The sequence below is a fragment of the Cricetulus griseus genome, chromosome 4 (assembly GCF_003668045.3).
Source record: "Cricetulus griseus strain 17A/GY chromosome 4, alternate assembly CriGri-PICRH-1.0, whole genome shotgun sequence".
Lineage (NCBI taxonomy): Eukaryota > Metazoa > Chordata > Mammalia > Rodentia > Cricetidae > Cricetulus > Cricetulus griseus.
The window spans coordinates 101,489,384-101,512,848 of NC_048597.1; the positions used below are offsets into that span (position 1 = coordinate 101,489,384).

Below are 23,465 nucleotides of genomic sequence, written 5' to 3' on the forward strand. Positions count from 1 at the left end.
GCAGTTGAGGCAGGCTCACTTTGTCTGCTTTACTGGCTTCAAGCTTTCAAACCCAGCAGTTTAGGTTCCCACCTCCTTCAAGGGGCCCTTTCTCACATAGAGGCAGGTGGAACTGTCTCTGATGGTAAGGGGAGCACACTCTAAGATCAGGGGTGCTTTGCAGGTTTTGCCACAGCTAAGAGGCCTTTAGATGACTGCTGGCTGTCTTCTGCCTGCTCCTGCACTTAGTCACAGTTGTGGACACTTGAGGAGTGGCAAAGACAAAGGCCATAGAAGAGTTATGCATGGTAGTCACCTGTTACTGCTCTTTCCCACCAAAAAGGGAGGTTTGCGTGGGGAGGGGGAGTGTTCTAGAGTCCTAGGTAGAGGACAATAAAGCAAATGCGTGAAGTGGGTCGGGGGCAGGCCTCCAGGAGCTGCTGGGAAGCAGGAAATGGTGAATGCGCCAAGTGCCTCAAGAGCAGAATCCAGGGCAGTCATGGAAGGACCTCTGGACACGGGAGGGATGGAAGGTGTACCGAGTTCTAGTGAAGCCAGAGCCCTAGACTCGGCACACACCCCAGGAAACCACATCCACTCTCTGACCTCCTTCAGTCTGTGCACAAGGTCAACACCCAACACTGACCCTACAGGAAGTGAGAGTGCCTTTCACAACAGTGTTTCCCCACCCAGCATGGCTCCTGCTCCCCACAGGCACATGGGCCAGTGTCTGCAAGTGGCTCTGGTGGCCACAACTTGGAAAAGTGGCTGCTATTGACATTAGTGAGCAAAAACCAAGGATGACACTTGACCTCTTAAGAGGTGAAGCAGCCCTCCATGGCAAAGGACTGTCACAGTGTTGACATGAGAAGCCCTTGAAGGGACCAGCCCCCCCATTTCAGCAGCCATGACAGTAACACGTGCTCGCTATGACCTTGCCTTGGTCACTAAGAGGTTAGGTGTCTGCCTCGTGGCAAGGAACCAATCAGAAGTTAGCTGGTGGCACTATGCTTTATGGCTCTGGGTGTGCTTTACGGACAACTACACAGCAATGACACACAGAGCATAGCAACCACCCTGGGAGGGCCTATGGGCCATAACAACTAATTGGCCAATCAACACAGGGCAAGCCCTCCAAGCTTGGAGGCACACCAATCCTGAGCCTGTGTGTACCCCTACTCACTCCCCTTACGCTGCCCTACAAGGTCTCTATGCAGCCCCTCCGAGCTGTCTTTCCTAGCCATCCGCCATGGCAGGTGGGTGAAAGACCTGAGCTAACATGGGGTTAGCTTGTTAAAAAAACAATAAAGCCTCATGCAGTTTGCATCAAGCTCTCGAATCTGCCTGGTGATTGGAGTGACCGCAATCCTGGGCTGGGACCCCAGATACCTGAGTTTTTCCGGGGGTCTAACACCCTGACATAAAGGAAACACCCTGTGAAGGGATGACTCCCATCTGTAATATGGACCACTGGCTTGGTCTTCCCTGCATGGGCCTTGCCCATCAGTTTCCACATGGGATACCCAGCCCCCTGGAGTCTGTGTCTACCTGAAGTCGCCATGAACCACTGTGGTTCTCTGTTGCCTGGGAAGGTGTAGTGGCAGCCACTGGATAAGCCTCTCCATTGCGGGGATGCTGCTGGTTTCCGCTGCTCGGTACTGCTTGGTCCAGGTTTGTACCTGGCGAGGAATGTAGTCTCCTGAGGGAAAGCAGGTTAGGACATGGTGTGCTATTCCAACAGCCTTCAATGCCCTGTCAGTTTAACAGAGCAGTGGGAACGTCAGCAGCTCTGGCCAGTGCCATGTGTTTGAACTCGTTCCTGTGATGGGGAGATTTCTATGTGAAGCTCCTGCCCATCGTGGGAGCCACTTTGCCTCAGCCAGCTCACCATGGTCTATTCCTCCAAGACAAATCTTCAAGCCTGACTCATAATCCTCTTTGAGGGTTTGTGAGCTTTCAAACAGCCTAGTAAATCCCTTCTTGGATAAGTGTGACAGTGGTGGGCTAAGAGCATGAAATCTGGACTAGCAGGGGTGGGATCCAGCTCTGCCATCATCCAACTGTATGATGACAGGTCTCCTGCCTAACCCTGCTGGGTCTTACTTTCCTCACCTTGACAGAGTCTTCCCAGAGCTGAGAGAAGGATAAAATACATAAAGTGCTCTAATCCCAGCACTTAGGAGGCAGAGGCAGGCGGATATTTGAGTTCAAGGCCATCCTGAATTCTACAGAGCGAATTCCAGGATGGCCAGGCAACACAGAGAAGCCATGTCTCAAAAAGTCAAAATAAATAAGTAAATATTAAAGTACACAAAGCTGAGGTGGGAAGACCACTTCAGAAAATTTCAAGGCCAGCTTGGCAACATAGTGAGACCCCTGACATAGCAAGAAAAGTTCTCTCTCTCTCTCTCTCTCTCTCTCTCTCTCTCTCTCTCTCTCTCTCTCTCTCTGTGTGTGTGTGTGTGTGTGTGTGTGTGTGTGTGTGTGTGTGTCCCTCCCTTTCTCCCTCCCTCTCTTTAAAAAAGCCAAGGGTGGCTGGGCAATAGTGGCCATGCCTTTAATCCCAGTACTTGGAAGGCTGAAGCAGGTGGATCCCTGTGAATTCAAGGTCAGCCTTGTCTACAGAGTGCCAGGGCAATCAGGGCTACACAGAAAAACCCTGTCTTGAAAAACTGGAAAAAAAAAAAAACCCAAACCAAAAAAACCAACAACAACCCCACCCTGCAAAAGAGGTCAAGTTTGGTGGTATACCCTGTAATGCCAGCACTTGGGCAGCACTTGGGAAGTAGAAGCAGGAAGATCAGGAGTTCAAAGCAATCCTTGGCTACATTTCTAGTTCAAGGACAACTAGTGGGTACATTAGATTCCCTCTCAAATAAAATTTTATTTACTTATTGTTTGTTTGTTTGGTATTTCAAGACGGGGTTTCTCTCTATAGCCTTGGTTGTCCTGGAACTTGCTCTGTAGAGCAGGCTGGACTCAAACTCAGAGATCAGCCTGTATCTGCCTCCTGAGTGCTGGGATTAAAGGCGTTTGCCACAGTGGTGGCGATAAATAAAATAAGATAAAATAATTTTTTTTAAAAAAAAAGGGAAGAAAAGAAGGAAGAGATGGAAGGAGAAAGTCTATCTTAAATACCATGACCCAGCACTGGGAAGAAAGAAAGAGTTAAACAGTTTAGTAACTAAAAAGTGGCAAGGAGAACAGAGTCCTTAATTAAGTTCACAATGTGGCTTATCCAAGGACGAAATGAGTGGTAACCAGTTATGATGAGCCTGGGTTTAGAAGGCGGGCAGGGCTGTGTGTCAGCACCCCTAGCCACCCAGACCCCAACAGCAGAGCTTTGCTTTATGAGAGGAACTGTGAGTGGAGGAGGGGCTGCCCCTGCACACCTTGCTTCCCAAAGCTGTCCAGGCCCGTGGCCTGCAGGTCCACACTGTGAATTCTGCACAGGACTTGGCTCATGGCAGTGTATATTGCTCGCCGCCGGCTGGGCTCCAAGCCCGGCAGGGAGGGGTCTTTGTAGATGATGCCTGGGCAGTATTCCATCAAGTAGAAGGGCGTGCCGATGATGCTGGCAGGAACACAGACAGGGTGGGCACTTCAGTGACTGTCAGCTGGGGTGTCCCTCAGTTTCTGTGAGGAGAGTTTGAGAGAGGGGGCAGAGCTCCTTTGCCTCTTAAGGGCAAACAACTGAGAGTGCCCGTCATCTCTCCCCCACCCATGTGTGCAGACAGCCAGCATGCTCACGCTTCCCTTTGGCCCATGTGGAGAAACCACTGAAGAGGTTTTAATGTGATAATTGTAAGACCAAATTGTAGAAAAAGGAAGAGTTTGGCCCTTGATGAGCTGTGTTTGCCACAGATACTTACTAAGAAGCCTGTCTAAAGATTTTCATTGGTTCTTCTGAGACACAGTCTCACTGCATAGATCCTCCTGCCTCAAGCCTCCAGAGTGCTGGAATTACAGGCCTGTGGCAGAGTGTGTGTGTGTGTGTGTGTGTGTGTGTGTGTGTGTGTGAATTACAGGCCTGTGGCAGAGTGTGTGTGTGTGTGTGTGTGTGTGTGTGTGTGTGTGTGTGTGTGTGTGCAGGTACAGGTGAGGCACACAAGTTGTGAGGCACAGGTGTCAGTTCTCACCTTCCACCTTGTTTGAGTTGGTATCTCAGTTTTCTACTGTGTATAGCAGGCCACGTGGCCCACAAGTTTTGGGGATTCTCCTGTCTCTGCCTCCTGTCATGGTGCAGGAACACTGGGACTACAGCTACTCCCACTCTCGTCAGCCTTTATGTGGGTTCTGGGATTTGAACTGAGGTCCTCAAGCTGTACAGCAAGTGCTTTTACCCACTGAGCCATCTCTCTAGCCCCTGTTGTCTTTTTCCCCATCCAGGTAATGTGTATGGCTATTTTGCCTGCATTATGTCTATGTACCATGTGCCTGTGGAAGCCAGAAGAAGGTGTTGGATCCCCAGGGACTGGAGTTAACAGATGGTTCTTATTGCTTTTTTTCATCTGTAAAACTTAGCTAGTTTTAGTCAGGTGGTGGTGGCACACACCTTTAATCAATCTCTGTGAGTTTGAGACCAGCCTGGCTACAAGAGCTAATTCCAGAACAGGCTCCAAAGCAATACAGAGAAACCCTGTCTCAAGAAACAAACAAACAAACAACCCCCCCAAAAAAACTAACAACTTAGCTAGTTTTAAAATGAAGAGAACAAGTACACAAGAGGTCCTGGTGTAGCATCTACTCACACATGTGGCATCTATTGACATCCCTCCTCATTCCTGACGTTATCTGTACCCTTACTTAAAGGCACTGAAGGCACATGTACCACCGTGTGGCATTCAGGAAATTTGCCGTCATATTTTTTCTTATATATTCTTATTTCATGTTGTTCCGTGTTTTGCCTGTATGTATGTCTGTGTGAAGGTGTCAGATCCCCTGAAAATAGAGTTACAGGCAGTTATGAGCTGCCATGTGGGTGCTAGGAATTGAACCATGGTCCCTGGAAGAGCAGCCAGTGCTCTTATCTGCTGAGCTAACTCTCCAGCTCCCTTGCTGTCATGTTATTAATCATCTGTTAGTCATGACTAGAAAGTATTTTACTGCTCTAAAAAGTGGTTCTAAAAAGTATTCTGTGTGTTTATCCTGACTTGAAACATATTCTTCTTTTGTTGTTTTTTAGTGTGTGGGGGTGTCTTGCCTGAATGTATGTTTGTGCAGAATACGTGTGCCTGGTGCTTGTGGAGGCCAGAAGAGGACATTGGATCCCCTGGAACTGGAGTTACAGCTGTGAGCTGTCGTATGGAAGCTAGGAATAGAACCCGGGTATTCTGTGAGACTGGCAAATGCTCTTAACCACTGAGCCATCTCTTCAGCCAAAGACATTCTTGGAAGAGTTAGGGAGCTAGCTCAGTTGGTGAAATGTTTGCTGCACAAGCATGAGGATCTCAGTTTGATCCCCAGAACTCACAGAAAACAAAATAGAACAAACCCCCAAACAAGGTACGTGGTATGCACTAGCAGTCACGGCACTGGAGGGGCAGACAGACAGATCACAGCAGCGTTCTGACCAGCCAGCCTGGAGATTCAGATCTGAGTGAGAAACCCTTTGCCAAACAAACAAGATGGCTCTTTAGGAACCACACTCAACTTTAGCCTCCACGTGCATGCACATACATATACACCTGCAATCACCAACACGCATACACACATGACATTCTTGGGAGTCAGTTGTGGTACTCCCAGCACTGTGGAGGCTGATGCAGAAGAACTGTGGATGAGAAGTCGGTCTGGGCTACATAGTAAGACCCTGTCTCAAAAACATGAGTAAATAAATAGGCATGTAAATTATTCTGCATATATGAAAAATATGTGTGGCAAATATTTAACAGCATTTTAATCCGAAGTGTAAACAAATGTTTCCAGTGCTGCATTTTCTTTCAGTTGTTCTGTGTGCTTGAAAACACACACACACACACACACACACACACACATACACACACACACACACACACAGAATACTGCAGCAGTTTAGAAGAAAAGTGCAGTAGCACACCCCTTTAATCCCAGCACTCAGGAGGCAAAGGCCAGCCTAGTCTACATAGTTTCAGGATAGCCAGAGCTAAGTAGAGAGACCTTGTCTCAACAAACAAAACATTTTCGACCACAATAAGAAAAGAACAAATGCAAGCAACATGGAACTCAGTGGACTCTGTGTGTGTGTGTGTGTGTGTGTGTGTGTGTGTGTGTGTGTGTGTGTGTATGTGTATGTGTATGTGTATGTGTATGTGTGGTATGTATACCGTTTACTAAGAGAGGCTCTCTCTGTGTAGCCTCCCGCCTCTGCCTCCCAAGTGCTGGGATCACATTGTACCACATGCAGCTAAGCGGGTATGCATTTTTGGAATGCTGAGAAAGCTGTTTTGGGTGGGTATGCTTTCTGGGTGACATGGTCTTAGGGCTTGGGTGGGGAGAGGCTGCAGCTGATCTTCTCAGCTCTAAGGAATGGGCTCTTGAGTTAGCAAATGCGCTTTTTCTCTTCTGTAGCCTGGGGACACAATGGCAAAATACAAAGATCTTTACCTTGAGTCTTCACAGAGGTCAAGGACAGTGGGGACAGGGACACCAGCATTCCTGAGGGCTTTCATTATCCTGCCAGAACAAATGAAAATACATCATTGTGGGCAACTGCTTTTCTTATTTAAAAATTATTGAGATGGGTGCAGTTGGCAAAGTGCCTGCCACACAAGCACAAGTACATGTGTTTCGCTCCCTTACACCCATGTGAAAGCTGAGCATGGCAGCATATGCCCATAACCCCAGCCTGCAGGTGCAGTCGGGTGAAGACAGGCAGACTGATGAACTCACTGACTGGCATGGCTTTAGGTTTACTGGGAGACCTTTATATAAAAAAAAATAAAGGTGGATAAGACACAGGGCAGGGCACACCTGTAATCTCAGCACTCAGGAAGCAGGGGCAGGCAGATCTCTGAGTTTGAGATCAGCCTGATCTGGTTCCAAGACAGCCAGGGCTACACAGTAAGACCCTTGTGGCAAAAAACAAATGGCTCTGGGGCTAAGAGCACTGTCGGTTCTTGCTGACAACTCAGGTTTGGTTCCCAGTACCCACATGGCAGCTCACAACCTTCTGTAACTCCAGTTCCAGAGGCCCCAACACCTTCTTCTTTGTAGGCACTGAATGCATAGAGCACACAGACATATGTGCAGGCAAAACACCCATACACTTGAAAAAATCATAAAGGGAGAGTGACTGAGACAAGACACCTGACTTTGACCTTGGGCCTCTGCATACATGCATATGTACAGGCACATCGAATGCATGGTGCACATACCACACATACACAACACACAGCATATACAATCAAACTAAATTAAGAATAGTATGTTAGGGTAGGGCTGAATCTCAGTGATAGGAGGCTCATCTAGCATACATAGGTGCAGGGCTCCATCCCAGTGTGGCAGAAGAAAGAGAAGAAGGGACAGAGGGAGGGACGGAGGAAAGGAGGGAGATGACATCAAGTACAGGTATGCACCTGTGAACCAGCATCAAAAGTCAGAAGACAAGAACAAGAAAGAGAGGCCAGGACGTGGAGTTCTCCTTGGGTCCCACACTTGCCCTTTCTCACACTGCAGTGCAGGGAAAGGAGAAGGAAGAGTCTTCCTTGAGAGACACCTGGCAAGGGTTCTAATGGCTTTGCCCTCCTCTTTAAGAGATCTTGAGTTAGAATTCTGTATTATGTGTGTTTAAACAGTCCTGGTGGCGCAGGGCTGTAATCCTAGCTACTCGGGAAGCTGACCTGAGCAACCTAGAGACCATGGCTGAAAGAGTACATGGTAATGCTGGTGGCACACACCTTTAATCCTAGCACTTGGGAGGCAGAGGCAGGTGGATCTCTGTGAATTCAAAGCCAGTCTGGTCTACAGAGCGAGTTCCAGGACAGGCTCCAAAGCTACACAGAGAAACCCTGTCCCAAAAAACCAATAAATAAATAAATAAATAAATAAATAAATAAATAAATAAATAAATAAAAATAAAAGCTTCAGGGCAGTTGGGCATAGCAGCACATGACTTTCATCCTGGCATATAAGAGGCAAAGGCAGGTAGATCCCTATGAGTTCAAGGCCAACCTGGTCTGTACAGCCAGTGAGTCAGGGAAACAGTGAGACCCTATCTCAGAGAAAAAGCAGGGGGTGGATGAGGCTCAGTAGTTAAGAGCACTGGTTGCTTTAGCAGAGAACCCGAATCAATTCCCAGCACCTACATGGCAGCTCACAACTATCTGTAATTCCAGTTCCAGAGGAGCCACCACCTTCCGATTTCCATGGGCATGTGGTAAATGGACATACATGTATGCAGGCAAAGCATTTATACACATAAGTGTGTATTGCTATATGCTTTCAGAGGGCCAAGCTCAGCTCCCAACACCCACATCTCACAGCCACCTGTAACTCTAGCTCCAGGGCACCCAATACAGCCTTCTTGCCCGTATGATTACCCACACTCATGTACACACGCACATGCACACACACACACACAAATATAAAATGTGTCTTTAAAGGAGGGAGGGACTTTAGGGCAGTCCCACAGAAGCTGACTTGACAGTTCAGGACTGAGTTTGTGTGCTGGGGACATCAGCCAGACAACCACCCTCTGGGCCCCCAGAAACTTACCTGAACTCCCTCTCTATGGCATGGGCAGAGGGAAGGAGGGTCCCTGGGGGTTTCTTCCTCAGAACTAGCTGACGATCAGCCAGCCGGATGTAATATGTTGGATTTGATTGTCCATGATCAAACTGAAGGAGCTCCATAGGGCCTGCAGGTTTGACAATGCAGTCCTCAGAAGGGAGCCAGAACCCAGGACAGACAGGAATTCCTGCATCCCAGTGAGGTGTGCCTCTGGGATGCATGACTTCCTCCTATACAATGCCAACCAAGCAAGAGTTGCCACCCTCCCAGGGTACAACTGAGCCCCAGGCTTATACACTCAGAGCCACATGCTGTTACAGGGCAGCAAAGGACACTTTCTTAACACAATGGTCATCTTGTCTCTCTGTATAGCTCTTGGCCAACTCCTGCCTGGTGAACACATGCCCTTGGGTTCTGTTGATCACTTCAAGCTGTCATAGTAACACATCTGGCCCATGTAATGTCCTAAGCCTGAGAGCAAAAGTGCCCTTGTATGTCCCTCGCCCATGTTCTTCCAAACCATGCCTGACACTGTCATGACAGCTGATGGGAGCCATGTAGAGCCAAAGTCGCCAACAGGAGACAGACTTTCCCAGACTCTAGGCTAAGTTCTGTGGCTCTTTTGCAGGCTCCTGGAAGAGACAGACATCATATATCCCCAGCTTCATAGTAAGATTTGTTCCACTTGGCAGGAGAGTGAGCAGACATGGGAGCTGACCATGGGCTGGCATGGTCTAGAGGGGCCTTCATCTCTGTGGGTGGGCTGCCAAGAAACCCAAGGCTAGGAAATAGCACAATGTGAAAGTATAAATAAGAGAGGCCAAGTTAGGGGAGGGGACCCACCAGGGAAGCTTCCAAAAGCTCTAAGATGACTTCTTTTAGAGGGCGGAACCCAGAAGATAACAGGACCTGGGAAGAGGTGTCACCTTGCTACTTTTAAAATCATGCATCCTTTCTTTTTTTTTTTTTTGGCGGTGCTGGGGACAAAACCAAGGCCTCACCCATTCGAGGTAAACGTCCTACCACTGAGCTAGACTCCCAGGCTCTGAAGTCATGTAACATACAGTCACAGCCTCACAATAGACTATTGTCTCAAAAGTCACACTTGCTCACTGCACACAATGCATCTCCAAGCTCCCTCCCCCACATTGGTCAGTCTCAGGCAAAGGCTGCTCCACCAGACTCTGAGATGGAGTATTGGGGTGAGGAGAGACTGTGATTTTAAGGATCCTCAATGGCACCCACATATTCCATCAGGGTTGGGTAGTGACAACCACGCTGTGTGGACAGAGCTCCCTAAATAGGCAAGCTTCCCTACCAGTGTCATGGGTCCCGAGCAAGCCCTTCAGGTACTTCTCCAAGGCATCCTCTGCAATCTCCATGGTCTTCCTCACAGGACCCGTGTTGGGAACGCCCACACACAGTGGGAAACCCAGGAGAGCTTCCAACTCCTTCACTGCTGTCTCAGGATGGTCAACCTGCTCTCAGATAAAGATCATAACTTGTGGCGGTTGGCCTGATCCTCAGCCGCCTGTCTCCAAGAGGGGGCCGCCCCTTAGAGAGCGGTGGCTCTCAACCTTCCTAAAACTGCGACCTAATACAACTTCTCACATTGTGGCGACCCCCAACCACAAAATCTTCATTGCTGCTTCACAACCCTAATTCTGCTACTATTGTGAATTGTCATGTAAATAGCTGATATGCAGCATATCTGGTGTTCAACCCCTGTGAAACAGTCACTTGACCCACCCCGAAAAGGGGTTGTGACCCACAGATTGAGAACCACTGCCTGAGACAATGGCCCTGGGAGCCTTTGCTCAGCTCAGAGGAAGCACAGTGAGTTTCCTCTTCCATCTAATCCCGAGCCTCGCCCTCAAAGAGCACCATCCATGGGTTCTCAAGAGGCCAAGATGGTGAGCACCCTGCAATCTGGAGAGCAACAGTAGCAGGATCTGGAGCTCAAGGCTGGCCTGGGATACAAACAGACTCTATCTGAAACAAAGGAACAAACAAAAAAAGCCCATATCATGCTTGTAGAGAGGGCAGAAGCAGTGTCTCTGTCTCTGTGGCCTGTGAGTTTAACAGTGAAAACCCAGATGAACAAAACTGGCTGGGAACCCCCACTGCACATGGCTTCCATGCTGTGCCATGACCTAAAGTGACCCATGTGGCTTGTGGCTCCTGGCCCCCTCCATCTAGAAAAGCCTTGCTCAGACATTCTGCACCAGTCAAGGGCCACTTTCCTCATGTTGCCTCCTTCTCACACTCCAGAGATGAGCGGCTAGTTATAGATTTCATAATTAGTCAAAAGCAGGATCACTATTCAAAGGGAGTTAGTACCTGAGAAAAACCTCAGGTACTAACAGGAAAAGATAACATGCCCATGCTTGTGCTAACTAATCCTGGTGCATAGTAGGTGCTTCAGGAGATGGTCAGGGTTACCTTAATGGTGTGAATGCCCAGGCTGGCAGCTGCTTTTAGATTCGATCCCAGATCATCAAGGAAAATGGCCTCTGAGGGCTGCAGGCCCAGCCGTTGCAGGCACAGCTGGTATATCCTGGGGTCTGGCTTAGAGATGCCTTCCAAGCAGGACTCCACCACCTGGGGGAGAGAGGGTGACCCTACAGTGGGTGCATCTCTCACAAGCACACTGGCGCAGGGTTATTTACTATAACAGGAAGGGTTGTTATGTAAAATGATGTGGCCTTCTTAAAGTGAAGGATTGGAAAAGCTGGGGATACAGTGTAGGCGCCACACTCAGTGCCAACCCCAAAGAAAGAAGCCATGAACCTCGCAAATGTCCATCATCAGGTGGGAAAGGTAGGTAGGACTCAGGGCCTCGGGCTCAATGGCAAACACCTTTACCCACAGAGCCATCTCACAGACAGCAGTGAGATATTATGGGATGGCACCAGTCTGGAAGTCAGCATCAGACATGAGGTAAAGGGAGAGTCAGAATTCACATGACATGAGAGGGCTGACGGCAACGTTAACACAGGTGAGGGTTTGAGTATGGGACGTAAAGGTTCCCTCACCTCATCAGTGCTTGGCTATAAGCAAAACTGTGTTTCTCTTAAACTGTGTTTGCTGGATGTGGTAGTGCACACCTTTAGTCCCAGCACTTGGAAGGCAGAGGCAGGAGGATCTCTGTGAGTTCCAGATCCAGACTGGTCTATATAGCAAGTTCCAGATCGCCATAGCTACACAATGCAACCCTATTTGTTTGTTGTTGTTTTTTGTTTACACACACACACACACACACACACACACACACACACACACACACACACGGCAGGCAGGCAGATCTCTGTGAGTGAGTTCTAGGACAGCCAGGGCTATATAGTCTTAAAAAAACAAAAATACAGCTGGGCGTTGGTGGCACACACCTTTAATCCCAGCACTCAGGAGGCAGAGGCAGGCGGATCTCTGTGAGTTTGAGGCCACCCTGGTCTCCAGAGCGAGTGCCAGGATAGGCTCCTAAGCTACACAGAGAAACCCTGTCTCGAAAACAAAACAACAACAACAACAACAACAAAAAACCCAAAAATACAAACCAACAGAAAAAAAAGACAAAAAATAAAAACAAAGGACCATTTTAAACTTATCACACCTACGCCTAACTTGGGCAGGTATGTGAATAAAAACCCACTTACTGGAGACGGCAGGCAGGCAGCACTTAAAGCTGTGCCCAGACCGTCTCCTATCATACCCATCACCTTGTACTTACCACATCAAACTGTTTCCGGTCCAGGGGCAAAAAGCTTTTCCCATTGGAGAGATAAAAATTATTGGTCAAGATAGCAGTCTGAAGGCCTCTTGCCCTGATCTGAGAGATGGCCTGTGTCATCACTGGGAACTGCTTTGTCAATTGCTCACTGGTTATTAGAGAGAAGAATGAATTCACAGGCACGGAAGTCTTTGCCTGTCAACAGAAGAGACAGGAGAATTGGCAGGCATTAGAATGTGGTCCCTCATGGTCCAATGGTAAGAATCTATTCCCAGCATCCAACTGCTGCCTGGATGGAAGAACCCAGTATAGGCTTGCTGTCCATGACTTTAGGGGGTTCATTTGTATTTTCAGAGGAATTCCTAGTATATTGGGCAGACAAGCCTCAAATGCCTGGAGTTAAATCTTCCTTCCTCAGCTTCCCTAGTAACTGAGCAACATGCATATGTCACTGGCCCTGGAAATATGTCAGACTTTAGATACTCATTAGAAGCTGGGCTTTAATTCAATCCTGAGAGATGAAGGAGGGAATCTCAGCTTTGATGTTAGCCAGGGTGGCAGAGACTCCTTCTCAAATCCTGCTCAAAAAACAAAAAAGGACTTGGAATTAGAGTTAGAATAAATAAAATAACCAGGGATGTGTCCTTACTCTGGGCAGAAGAGTTCTTCATTCCACCCTTAGATTAACAGTCAAAAAAGTCAGATCATCAAAAGAAGATACATTAACTCAGGCAGAGGTGGTGCTAGCCTTTAATGGCAGCACTTAGGAGGCAGAGGCCAGCCTGGTCTACAGTGTGAGTTTCAGGACAGCCAGTGCTATACAGAAAAAACCTTGTCTCAAAAAAACAGAAGAAAAAAAAGACAGTATACATTAAACTTTACAGCATGTTAATCAGATGTCATTTATTGTTAGTGACCTACAGCACTGGATGGATTAGTGTTGTGCCTGCATCAGCTTTGTGAACTTTAGTTTCGGGATAATTTGGGGATTTTAAATATGGTGTTTCGCCTGCATGTATGTATAGTCACCATGTACTTGTGGGAGCCTTCAAAGCCCAGAAGAAGGTGTTGGAGCCCCAGAAGTGGAGTTAAAGATGGTTGTGACCATGTGGGTTCTGGAAATTGAACCCAGGTCCTCTGCAAGAACAGCAAGTGCTTTTAACTGCTGAGCCATCTCTCCAGCTCAATTTTTCTTTGCTTTTAAGTTCCAATCTATGTTGGTTTTGCAAACAACAGCCCAGGTAGATTTTATACTAGCTGTACTGATATAACTGATACAGCCAGTCTGACTGGGTAAGGTGCTCAGGTCAACGCTCTTCTTTGTTTCTGAGACCGGGTTTCACTATTAAGCGGTGGCTGGCCTGGCACTCATAGAGATCTCTCTGCCCTTGCCTCCCCAGAGCTGACCTGAAGGTGTGCACCACCATGCTCAGCTGTTTTGTTTTGCTCAATTCTCCTACCTCAACCTCCTGAGTATTGGGAGTAGAGGGATGGGCCACCACACCCAGATAATGGTATTTAATAGTCACAAAGTCATGTAAACCTCACCATTAAATGAGAACTCACTACTCTAAAAAGAAACCAGGCCCTGAGCAATTTCTCCATTTTCTCTTCCTGGAAACCTAATTGCCCTTTCTGTACCTGCAGAATTCAGCAATATGGCACCTCTCCAGCAGGAAATAAGTTATCACCCTTTGACCTGCTAGCACCGTTTTTTAGTATTTTTAAAAGTACAGCTGGACGGTGGTGGCACATGCCTTTAGTCCCAGCACTCGGGAGGCAGAGGCAGGTAGATCTCTGTGAGTTCGAGACCAGCCTGGTCTTCAAGAACTAGTTCCAGGACAGCCTCCAAAGCCACAGAGAACCCCTGTCTCGAAAAACCAGGAAAAAAAAAAGTACATTTATTTATATCTGGGTGTGCAAGTGGCATCTTACACTTGTGGATGTCAAAGAACAACTTTTTTTGTTTTTTGGGTTTTTTTTTTTTTTTTTTTTTTTTTTTTTTTCGAGACAGCATTTCTCTGTAGCTGTGGACACTGTCCTGGACCAGGCTGGCCTTAAACTCACAGAAATCCACCTGTCTCTGCCTTCTGAGTGCGCTACCACCGCCCTGCTCAAAGCACAACTTTCAAGAGTCAGGCCCCTCCCTCCGTCATTTTGGTTCTAGCAAGTGAACTCGGGTCATTAGACTTGGTGCCAACCACCTTCATCAGCTGAGGGTTCTCGCTAGACACACTGTAAATATTTTTAAGCATATAACTCAGTGACGTTAATCACACTTTCGCCGGTGTCCACCATCATACTGGAACTTATTATTGTATTTTACATTGTATTTCAGTGGAGCCATGAAGCTTAGAGAAGTTACTGTAAATGAAAAGCTTAGATTAGTGCACAGTGCAGAGAAAATGGTCAACACTTATTGATTTAATAAGCTTTTGGCTCAAAGCCATTATGCTGATGGCTGGTGTTTCAGTATCTGCTGCAGTTTACAGTAAAGAGCACAGTTATTTATTCATATGTAAACTCAAAGCTGAAATCCATCAGCATGGAAAGAATAGCTTGAAAACAGAATGACAGGCTACTAGGTTTTCATTTTAGTTCATTTAAATCGATTTATGGCTGAGTGCTGGCATATTTGAGACAAAAATGTAAAAAAACCTAGACATGGGGGCTCATGCTTGTAACCCAAATACCTGGGAGGTGGATGCAGGAGCATCAGGGGTTCACAGTCACCTTGAGCTACAGAGTGAGTTCAAGGCTGCTGTGGACTACATACCTTTTCTCAACAGCCCTGTCCTGTAAAATGAGAAGAGAAACAAGAAAAGAAATGTTTATCACTCACGATTTCAGAGCACAGTTTCCCAAATTCTTCCAAGAAGCCCTCTGTTGTTCTCTCTCCTCTAAGAAACCTCATCCAGGGGCCACTGTCGCCATCTCTGACGAAGGCTTTCATTATAGTTCCAGAAGGAATACGATTCTGCACCTCCCATTCTGTGGGACACAGCATACACCGAATAAGGAACCATGACAGATGGCTGGGGTTTGGGGAGCTTGGGAGACACTGCCCCAGGTCTGTCGCACCACTTTGGTGGCTGCAGGTGCTCTTGGGAAGTCTGTACTGTCACTTTGACAGCAGGGGGAGAGACTCACACAGACAGGGTGCAGGGCTGCACAGGGCCCAGTCCCACTTTCACACGAGTTTTACAGAGGCTGGAAAAGGACACCAGCTCCTCTGTAGCTGGAGTGGCAGGTGGTTGTGAGCCATGGGGCTGAGAAGGGAACTCAAAGTCTCTTCAGGACCTCTCCAGCCCACACCTTGTGGTTTGATGCACCTTTTCTGTGAAAGTGGAACCTATGTCTTAAGAGTGCCTGGCAATATGGAAAGGCATAAAGAAAGAAGCAATGATGTCCTTCAGAACATCTGCTGTCAAGGCAGCGTATGCACGCAGAGAACAGCGAGGCTTTACAAGCAAGGCTTCCTTAGCCTCTGAGCACTCTGAAGGGCACAGCCTCTGTTCACCCCAGAGTTGGCAAGCGTGTAAGGAATCTGGCAGTCCCATGTGCTGTTCTTGGATGTAAACAAGTACAGCCTCTGTGGAAAGCAATTTGGCAGTTTCTATCAAAAATTCCTCAATGTGCCGGGCAGTGGTGGCGCATGCATTTATTTAATCCCAGCACTTGGGAGGCAGAGGCAGGCGTATCTCTGTGAGTTTGAAACCAGCCTGGTCTACAAGAGCTAGTTCCAGGACAGCCTCCAAAGCCACAGAGAAACCCCCGTCTCAAAAAAGTAAAAAAAATAAAAAATAAAAAAAAAATTCCTCAATGTATGTTTGATGTTCTAAGTTCACTTCAGGAATTTCTTCCAGATATTTTTGCAAAGCAAGTAGAGGTGATATACCAGTGTATGGAATTGCTGGTAAAGAGTTTGCAAGGTAAATGTGTGTGGATAAAGGGCTTGTTAAGTCGGTTGTGATTGTGGCTCAGGGTCCACAGCAGTCTCTCTGGCTCCTAGGGTTTTGTTCCTTCACTGGGATTGAACACAAGGTGAGCACCCCAGGAGAGGTGCACCCCAGCCACCTACCTGCTGAGTCTTCCTACAACGCAGCCATGCCTGTAGTCACCACAGTGCACAGGTGACTAGCTCAGAAATTGATTTGTGGCAGAGATGGTACAGCCAGTAAAACCGACACAGTCCTCAAAGGAAAAGCTTGCTAACCCTTGGAGTAAATCTATGCCTGTTGACATGAAAGTGTATGGAAGAGCAGGGGTTTGGGGGGGAGGGGTGTCATGTAGACTGTATGCTTAGCATGTACAAGATCGGCCTAGATCCCACGACCATGAAAAACAAAAGTTGGCAAATTAGTCTACCAGGCAGGGAAAAAAAAGGCAGAGAGCAGTCTGTATAGAACACTCTAATGAGTACATACATGTATACATTTTCTACTGCACCCTCAGGCATCATCGGATACGTTCATTGATACAAGTGTTTGCAGGGAAAACGAGAAAACTTTTCTCAATGGTAACTACTCACAAAATTCTGGGACCTATGAAAAATGGAGGGCAGAAAGTGTCCTTTGCACTTATATGCTTTCCTTATTTGTGTGTGTGTGTGTGTGTGTGTGTGTGTGTGTGTGTGTGAGCACGTGTGTACATGCACACACATGTGAAGGCAGGATGACAAACTCTGGTGTCATCCTCAGGAATGCCATCCTTAAAGGATTAAAGCAGGGCTCTCCCTGACTGGAGGTCACTGATCAAGCTAAACTGGCTGGCCATCCGGCCTGGAGACCCTCTGGCCTCCACCTACCTGGTGTTGGGATCACCCACCTACCTGGTGTTGGGATCACCACCTACCTGGTGTTGGGATCACTAGCACAGGTCACCACCACACTTAGCATTCTCACATGGATTCCAGGGACACAGCCCAGAGCCTCGAGCTTCTGAGATGAGCACCTCACCTACTGAGCTCTCTCCCCAGCCTTGCATTCATTTTATTTTAGCCTGAGTAGTCCATAAATAAGGTTGGCACAATTGAGTCTATAGCCCAGGCTGACCTCCAATTCACTATGTAGCCCAGGCTGGCTCTGAACTCTCAGTGACCCCCCTGTCTAAGTCTACCAAGTGTTAGAATTACAGATGTGAACCACCCTACCTTGTTAGAAAATAATTTCTTTTTTGTTTTGGTTTTTCAAAACTGGGTTTCTCCATGTAGCTCTGGCTGTCCTGGAACTCACTCTGCAGACCAGGCTGTCCTCAAACTCACAGGGATCCACCTGCCTCTGCCTCCCACATAAAAGAATTTCTTTTTTTTTTTTTAAAGATTTTATTTATTTATTATGTATACAACATTCTGCTTCCATATATATCTGCACACAAGAAGAGGGCACCAGATCTCATTATGGATGGTTGTGAGCCACCATGTGGTTGTTGGGAATTGAACTCGGGACCTCTAGAAGAGCAGTCAGTGCTCTTAACCTCTGAGCCATCTCTCCAGCCCCTAAAAGAGAATTTCTTAACTAAGACTTGAATGTCTACACCTATAAAGAAAAAAAAAAAACACAGATGATTCTAATGCCATCTTAAAAACGCAAATTTTAGTATGGATCCTTTCTCAAAAGCAAAGAAAGAAAAAATCTCAAAAATATTATAAATAAATCAAAAGATGGTGGGCCAGAGATGACTCAGTAGTTAAGAGTGTTTACTGCTCTTGAAGGGGACCCAACTTCAGCTTCCACAGACACCTGCACACACATAAACTTAGGGGAGCACACACAAATGCACATAAATTAAGAATAATGAATAAATCTTCAAAAACATCAAAAGCTGCTCCTAAATATAACTGGCAAAAGGCTCTTACTGAAGTTTAACAAGAAACATTAGGAACTTGAGCTGGAGAGATGGCTCAGCAGTTAAGAGCACTAACTGCCCTTCCAGCACCCACATGGCAGCTCACAACTATTTGTAACTCCAGTTCCATGGGACTTGACACCCTCATAAAGACATACATGTAGGCAAAATACCATTTTTTTTTACATAAAATAAAATTAATTATATATAAATATATATAAAGAAACATTAGGAACTTACAGAAAAAGAAATCTAAGTGACCTATTAACACATCTAAAAAGAGGCAATCAGAGAACAAGGTCTATTAGAACGACATAGAGTGGCCCACATGGTGGCACACAGTGATCCCTTATGGGTACTAGGTGTGTGCTCTGAGGAAGACTCCTAGCTGTCCTCTAACTCGCTCTATAGGCCAGGCTGGCTTTGAACTCACTGGGATCCACCTGCCTCTGCCTCCTGAGTGCTGGGATTAAAGGTGTGCACCGCCCCCTTGAGGCTGGATTTGCTTCTTTCTTTACTCGGTTGAGCTTAAATGAGTTAGTTAATCTTTAAGGGATAGAAATTATAAACTATGGACTTGTGCTGGGTTAGCTTTTTGTCAAGTTATCACAAGCTAGGGTCATCAGGGAAGCAAGAGCTTCAGTTATGAAAATGCCTCCATCAGACTGTTCTGTGTGTGTGGTGGTTTGAAAGAAAATGGCCCCCAAGGGCATGGCACTAATGGAGGTGTGGTGCTGTGGAAATAATCCTTCTGTACACTGTGAATATGTATTACTCTCATTGGTTAATAAAAAGCTGACTGGCAGGTAGTCAGCAAGGCAGGTAAATCAAACTGAGAATGATGGGAAGGAGGGCAGAGTCAGGCCTCCCATTCAAAGAGGGAACAGGAGATGAACGTGACATGTTAATAAAGGTACTGCCACGTGGAAGAGTGTAAATAAGGAATATGTGTTAACTTAAAATGTAAGATCTAGTCAGTAATAAGCCTGAGCTATTGACTGAGCATTTACAATTAATATAAGCCTCAGAGTGGTTATTTGGGACTGTACAGTCTGGACAGGAAACATCTGTTTACAGTGTGTGGAGTAAATGTGTCACTGCAGAGGCAGACTTTGAACTCTCATAGCCACACCAGTGTCACACACCACTTCCTGTTGCCTGCACAAGATATAGAACTTTCAGCTACCTGTCCAGCACCATGTCTACCTGCACACTGCCATGTCCCACCATGATGATAATAAACTAAACCTCTGTAATGTAAGCCAGCCCCAATTAAATGTTTTCCTTTATAAGAGTTGCCATGGTCATGGTTCTCTTCACAGCAATAGAAACCCTAACTAAGACAAGTTCACGCCAGGGACTGGGGTATTGCTGTGATAGGCCTGACCATGTTTTTGTTTGGAGGAATTTGGACTTTGGTACTTTGGGTTAGGAAAGCAGTGGAATGCTTAAAGCACTGCTTAATGGGCCACATCTGTAGGAGTGTGGAAGACAGTTGCTGTGGTCATGGTGTCTCTTCACAGAAATAGAAACCCTAACTAAGACAGTGGGCAAGTCTGTGGGGGCATTTTCTCTACTAATGGTTGATGGAGGAGGGCCTGACCTACTGTGAATGGTGCCACCCCTGGGCTTATGGTCCTCTGCTTCAGTTCCTGCCTAGAATTTCTGCCCTGACCTCCTTCCAGGAAGGACACTGAGTGGAACACAGAAGTCAATAAACTGTTTCCTCTCCAAGTTACTTTGGCCATGGTGTTTATCACAACAATCGGAAGGGGATAAGGACAGGAACTCTACAACAAGCCTGTTTTTCTTGCACTTGAAAACCCAAGTATGTGGTACACAGAAGGGAAGAGGCCCTGTGACCTTTGAGTTCTCCCTCTCCTCACCCTCTTCCCTCCTGTTTTCTTGCAGTGATGTGAAGGGACCCAGGGCCTTGGGAGAGCTAGGCAAACATTCTACCACTGAGCCACATTCCGGCCCAAGTACTGGACTCCAAGGCACTTCATATGCCTTTTACATTCAAGCAGAAGCTTTGTCAACCCAGTCTGTGCAGAGTCCAGCTGCTGTCAGTTTTTACATGACCTGTCAGCCAGAATGGCTTTACCTTCTGAAAAGCTGAAAAAATAACACAACACAAATAGTATGTTGTGACACACTAAAACTCCCATCAGCACCCAGGAGACCCGAAAGCCACTCCTTTAACGCCATCCCTGGCTCTCGGATTTTGTAATGGTTGCCTGCATTCAGGCATTTTCACCAGAAACCTTATGGCCCTCGATGCTTAACGCCTTTACCTTCTGGCTCCTCTTTGGAAACCCTAGCCAATGCTTGACTTACAGCATGAGCTCACAATGAAGTCATGTTGTGTACAACAAAAACTAAAGAGCACACAAACACTTGAGTGTTGGCTGTGGGCAGTGCAAGGATGCAGTAGGATAGCTTCAGTTTTGTAGCTTCGATGGCTGAGAATTTTAAACCTGTCTGTCCTTTTTCTCCAGACGTTACTTGCTTTATTCGTTTTGAAGGGGGGAAGATTTACTTGGGCTCACAGCTTTGGATGCTTTAATTCACGGGCAGGATGGCATGGCAGAGCTCAACAACTCATGTCATGGAAGCCGGGAGGAAGAGAAAGCTCCTTGTGTTATTTCTTTACTTATTTAAAGAAAAACTTCCGTGTGTAGCCCAGGCTGCCCTTGAACTAGCTGTTTATCTGAGAACATAACCTTGGACACCTGATCCTGCTGCTTCAACCTCCCGAATGCCACACCTGGTTTATGAGGAGCCCGGGATTGAGCCCAGGGCTGTGTGCATGCCAGGGAAGCGCTCTACCAATCTACAGAATTTTCTGCAGACCATTTCACTTAACTCTCCCGGGAGTCCCAAGGAACCAGGGTCTATTATTAGCCCTAATTTAATGACAACACAGCCCAGACTCGGAGAAGTTGAATAATTTGCCTCCAACACTGCGATTAACTGGAGCTTAGAACTGGACTCCAGGGCCTATCTGTCTCCCCTACCACCCCCTTTTCCCACCCCAACCCCACAAAGTGAAAGAGTAATGAGCTCACCAGCAGCCACAGTCCCTGGAGAAGGCATGAGAACTCCACCCATGTCAAAAATGACCGCTCTATAGCTGTGACCTCCAGAACGTGTCCAGCGCAGGGCTCCCTGCTGCCTGCCCGGGGTACTTTTCATGGCAGCAGTCCTCCATGCCCACTGGAGAGCAGACATCTGGAAAAGCTTCCTTATGCTCATGGTGAAGCGGAGGCTGTATGGGAAGAAGGTACAGGACAGCTGGAGCCAGCTTCCGTTCAGGCTCTATCCCCGAGCTGGGGGTGCCATCCACATGTCTCAGCTCATGCCCCACCAAGCCCTTCGCCCCTCAAACAATACCCCAAACTTGAAGGCTGATGAGCTTTCTTTCAGTGTCACTTCTCTGTACGCCACACCTATAAAGGACACAAAGCCTAATGTGCAGGCTGAGATTTCAGGCTTCCATTACCACCTCTGGTAGTGTATTGCTGGGGATCTGGCTCTGGTCTTTGTACACACTACGTAGGCAAGCACTCTATCTCCAATGTCTCCAGGCTTTGGCACCCAGAATCCTTTCCCCTGCTTCATCTGTCTGGTGAATTTCCTCTCCTTTCACACCTCAGCCTTGCCTTCTTCCCTGGGAATATTTTTTTTCCCCAAGCTGACTATGGCAGTTTGGGGTGGGCTTTCCCCAACTGTCACCCTTATTGTTCCATATTTTTAGTGCGGTATTTACTCCATCACATGGCAACTGTTCTCTCTATCTGCTCCTGTACACACTCCATAAGACAAGGACTGTCTTAATCATCTTTTAGACATTCATCCCCTAGGACTTAGTACTGTTTCTAGAGTCAGAGCAGTGTCTCAAGCTGAATGAGCTGAAGGATGAATAAACTGGATAGACCAGAAAAATAGCAGACAAAGAGTGGTGATGTATGATGGTGATCCTAGCACAAGGGAGGCAGAGACAGGACAGCCTTGAATGCCACCTTAGCCAGGCTACATAGCAAGAAGAGGGAGGGGGTGGAAGGATCCAGGGAGGGAAGATAGGAACACATTAATGATGCTAGTTCACTGGAACTGTAATCTTTTATACCAAAAAGAATCTATTGTTTCCTTGTCAACCAGAATGATGAGGTTAGAATAATGTAGACTCACTGCCAGAATTATAATTTCATAAATATCCACACAGTGCATTGTTATTATTACAGAGATGATTTTAGCAAAGGTGTAATTGATCTGGGGTGACTTTCTCGTTTTAAATTCTGGCTCTGCTACTTATTGAGAGTGAAATATTGGGCAGAATATCTGTACCTCAGGTTTCTCCTCTGTAAAATGGGGACAATTACAGCACCTACTGCAAAAAGGGGGTCACCATTGCCTGAGGCAAAGAATGTAAAGCTAACAAGTTAGTACTTGCCACACCATTTATCTACTGTTTGAGCTGGGGGTGCACCTTGGTACCATGGCATGTGCTTAGCATGCCAAAGGCCATAGGTCTATCATCAGGACCATAAAGCTGTGTCTACTACTGACACATGGTCACATGATGTACTATGTGTGGATGGCTTGTGCACTTTTACATAAGCTGGGGATTCTCCAGAGGGGGTGATTTGGATCCCAGAGGGGACATTTAGCAATATTTGTGCACATTTTTGTTGGTTACCAGCAGGAGAGAGAACTACTGATGTCTTTGGTACACAGACAGACAGACATACACCCTGAAAGGGTTATCAGGACCCAAAATGTGAGCAGAATAGAAGTTGGGAAACCCTGACATTAACAGAATGTGAAACATGTCACATAGGGTATAGCATAAGCTCTTCTATGTATCATGTGTTCCTGTTATAGATGTAGTTTGTGGACATGTCCTTTCTCGCACATTTCATACATTATAGCATATAGAATAGTAACCTGTCCTGTTTTTCCATATATGCACTGATTTTAGCTGGCTTTTCTTTTTCTTTTTCTTTTCTTTTCTTCTTTGTGTGTGTACTGGACATTGAACCCAGAGCCAATGCCCAAAGCATTCTACTACTGAAGTACATTCCAGTGTGTGTGCTCACTATGGCAAATGCATGAGGTAGTTCTATCCTTCCACCTTGTCTAGCACAAAGCCTTCAGCAGAGGCACCTAACCCCAGTTCTAGGGAGGTGGAAGAGGCAGGAGG

At 46.8% G+C, this 23,465-nt stretch overlaps 1 protein-coding gene across 1 annotated transcript in view; it reads right to left on the minus strand.

Moving 5' to 3' along the window:
- Acad10 (acyl-CoA dehydrogenase family member 10) overlaps window positions 1–23,465 on the minus strand; it is a 38,453-nt gene that overhangs the window by 14,458 nt on the left and 530 nt on the right. Inside the window, exons 2-10 of the mRNA XM_027414081.2 lie at window positions 21,331–21,530; window positions 15,258–15,406; window positions 12,416–12,610; window positions 11,131–11,289; window positions 10,007–10,166; window positions 8,674–8,815; window positions 6,565–6,633; window positions 3,372–3,553; window positions 1,528–1,678 (exon numbers count right to left, since the gene is read on the minus strand). Coding sequence (XP_027269882.1) covers window positions 1,528–1,678; window positions 3,372–3,553; window positions 6,565–6,633; window positions 8,674–8,815; window positions 10,007–10,166; window positions 11,131–11,289; window positions 12,416–12,610; window positions 15,258–15,406; window positions 21,331–21,517 — 1,394 coding nt within the window. The 5' untranslated portion in view covers window positions 21,518–21,530. The remainder of the gene's footprint in view (window positions 1–1,527; window positions 1,679–3,371; window positions 3,554–6,564; window positions 6,634–8,673; window positions 8,816–10,006; window positions 10,167–11,130; window positions 11,290–12,415; window positions 12,611–15,257; window positions 15,407–21,330; window positions 21,531–23,465) is intronic.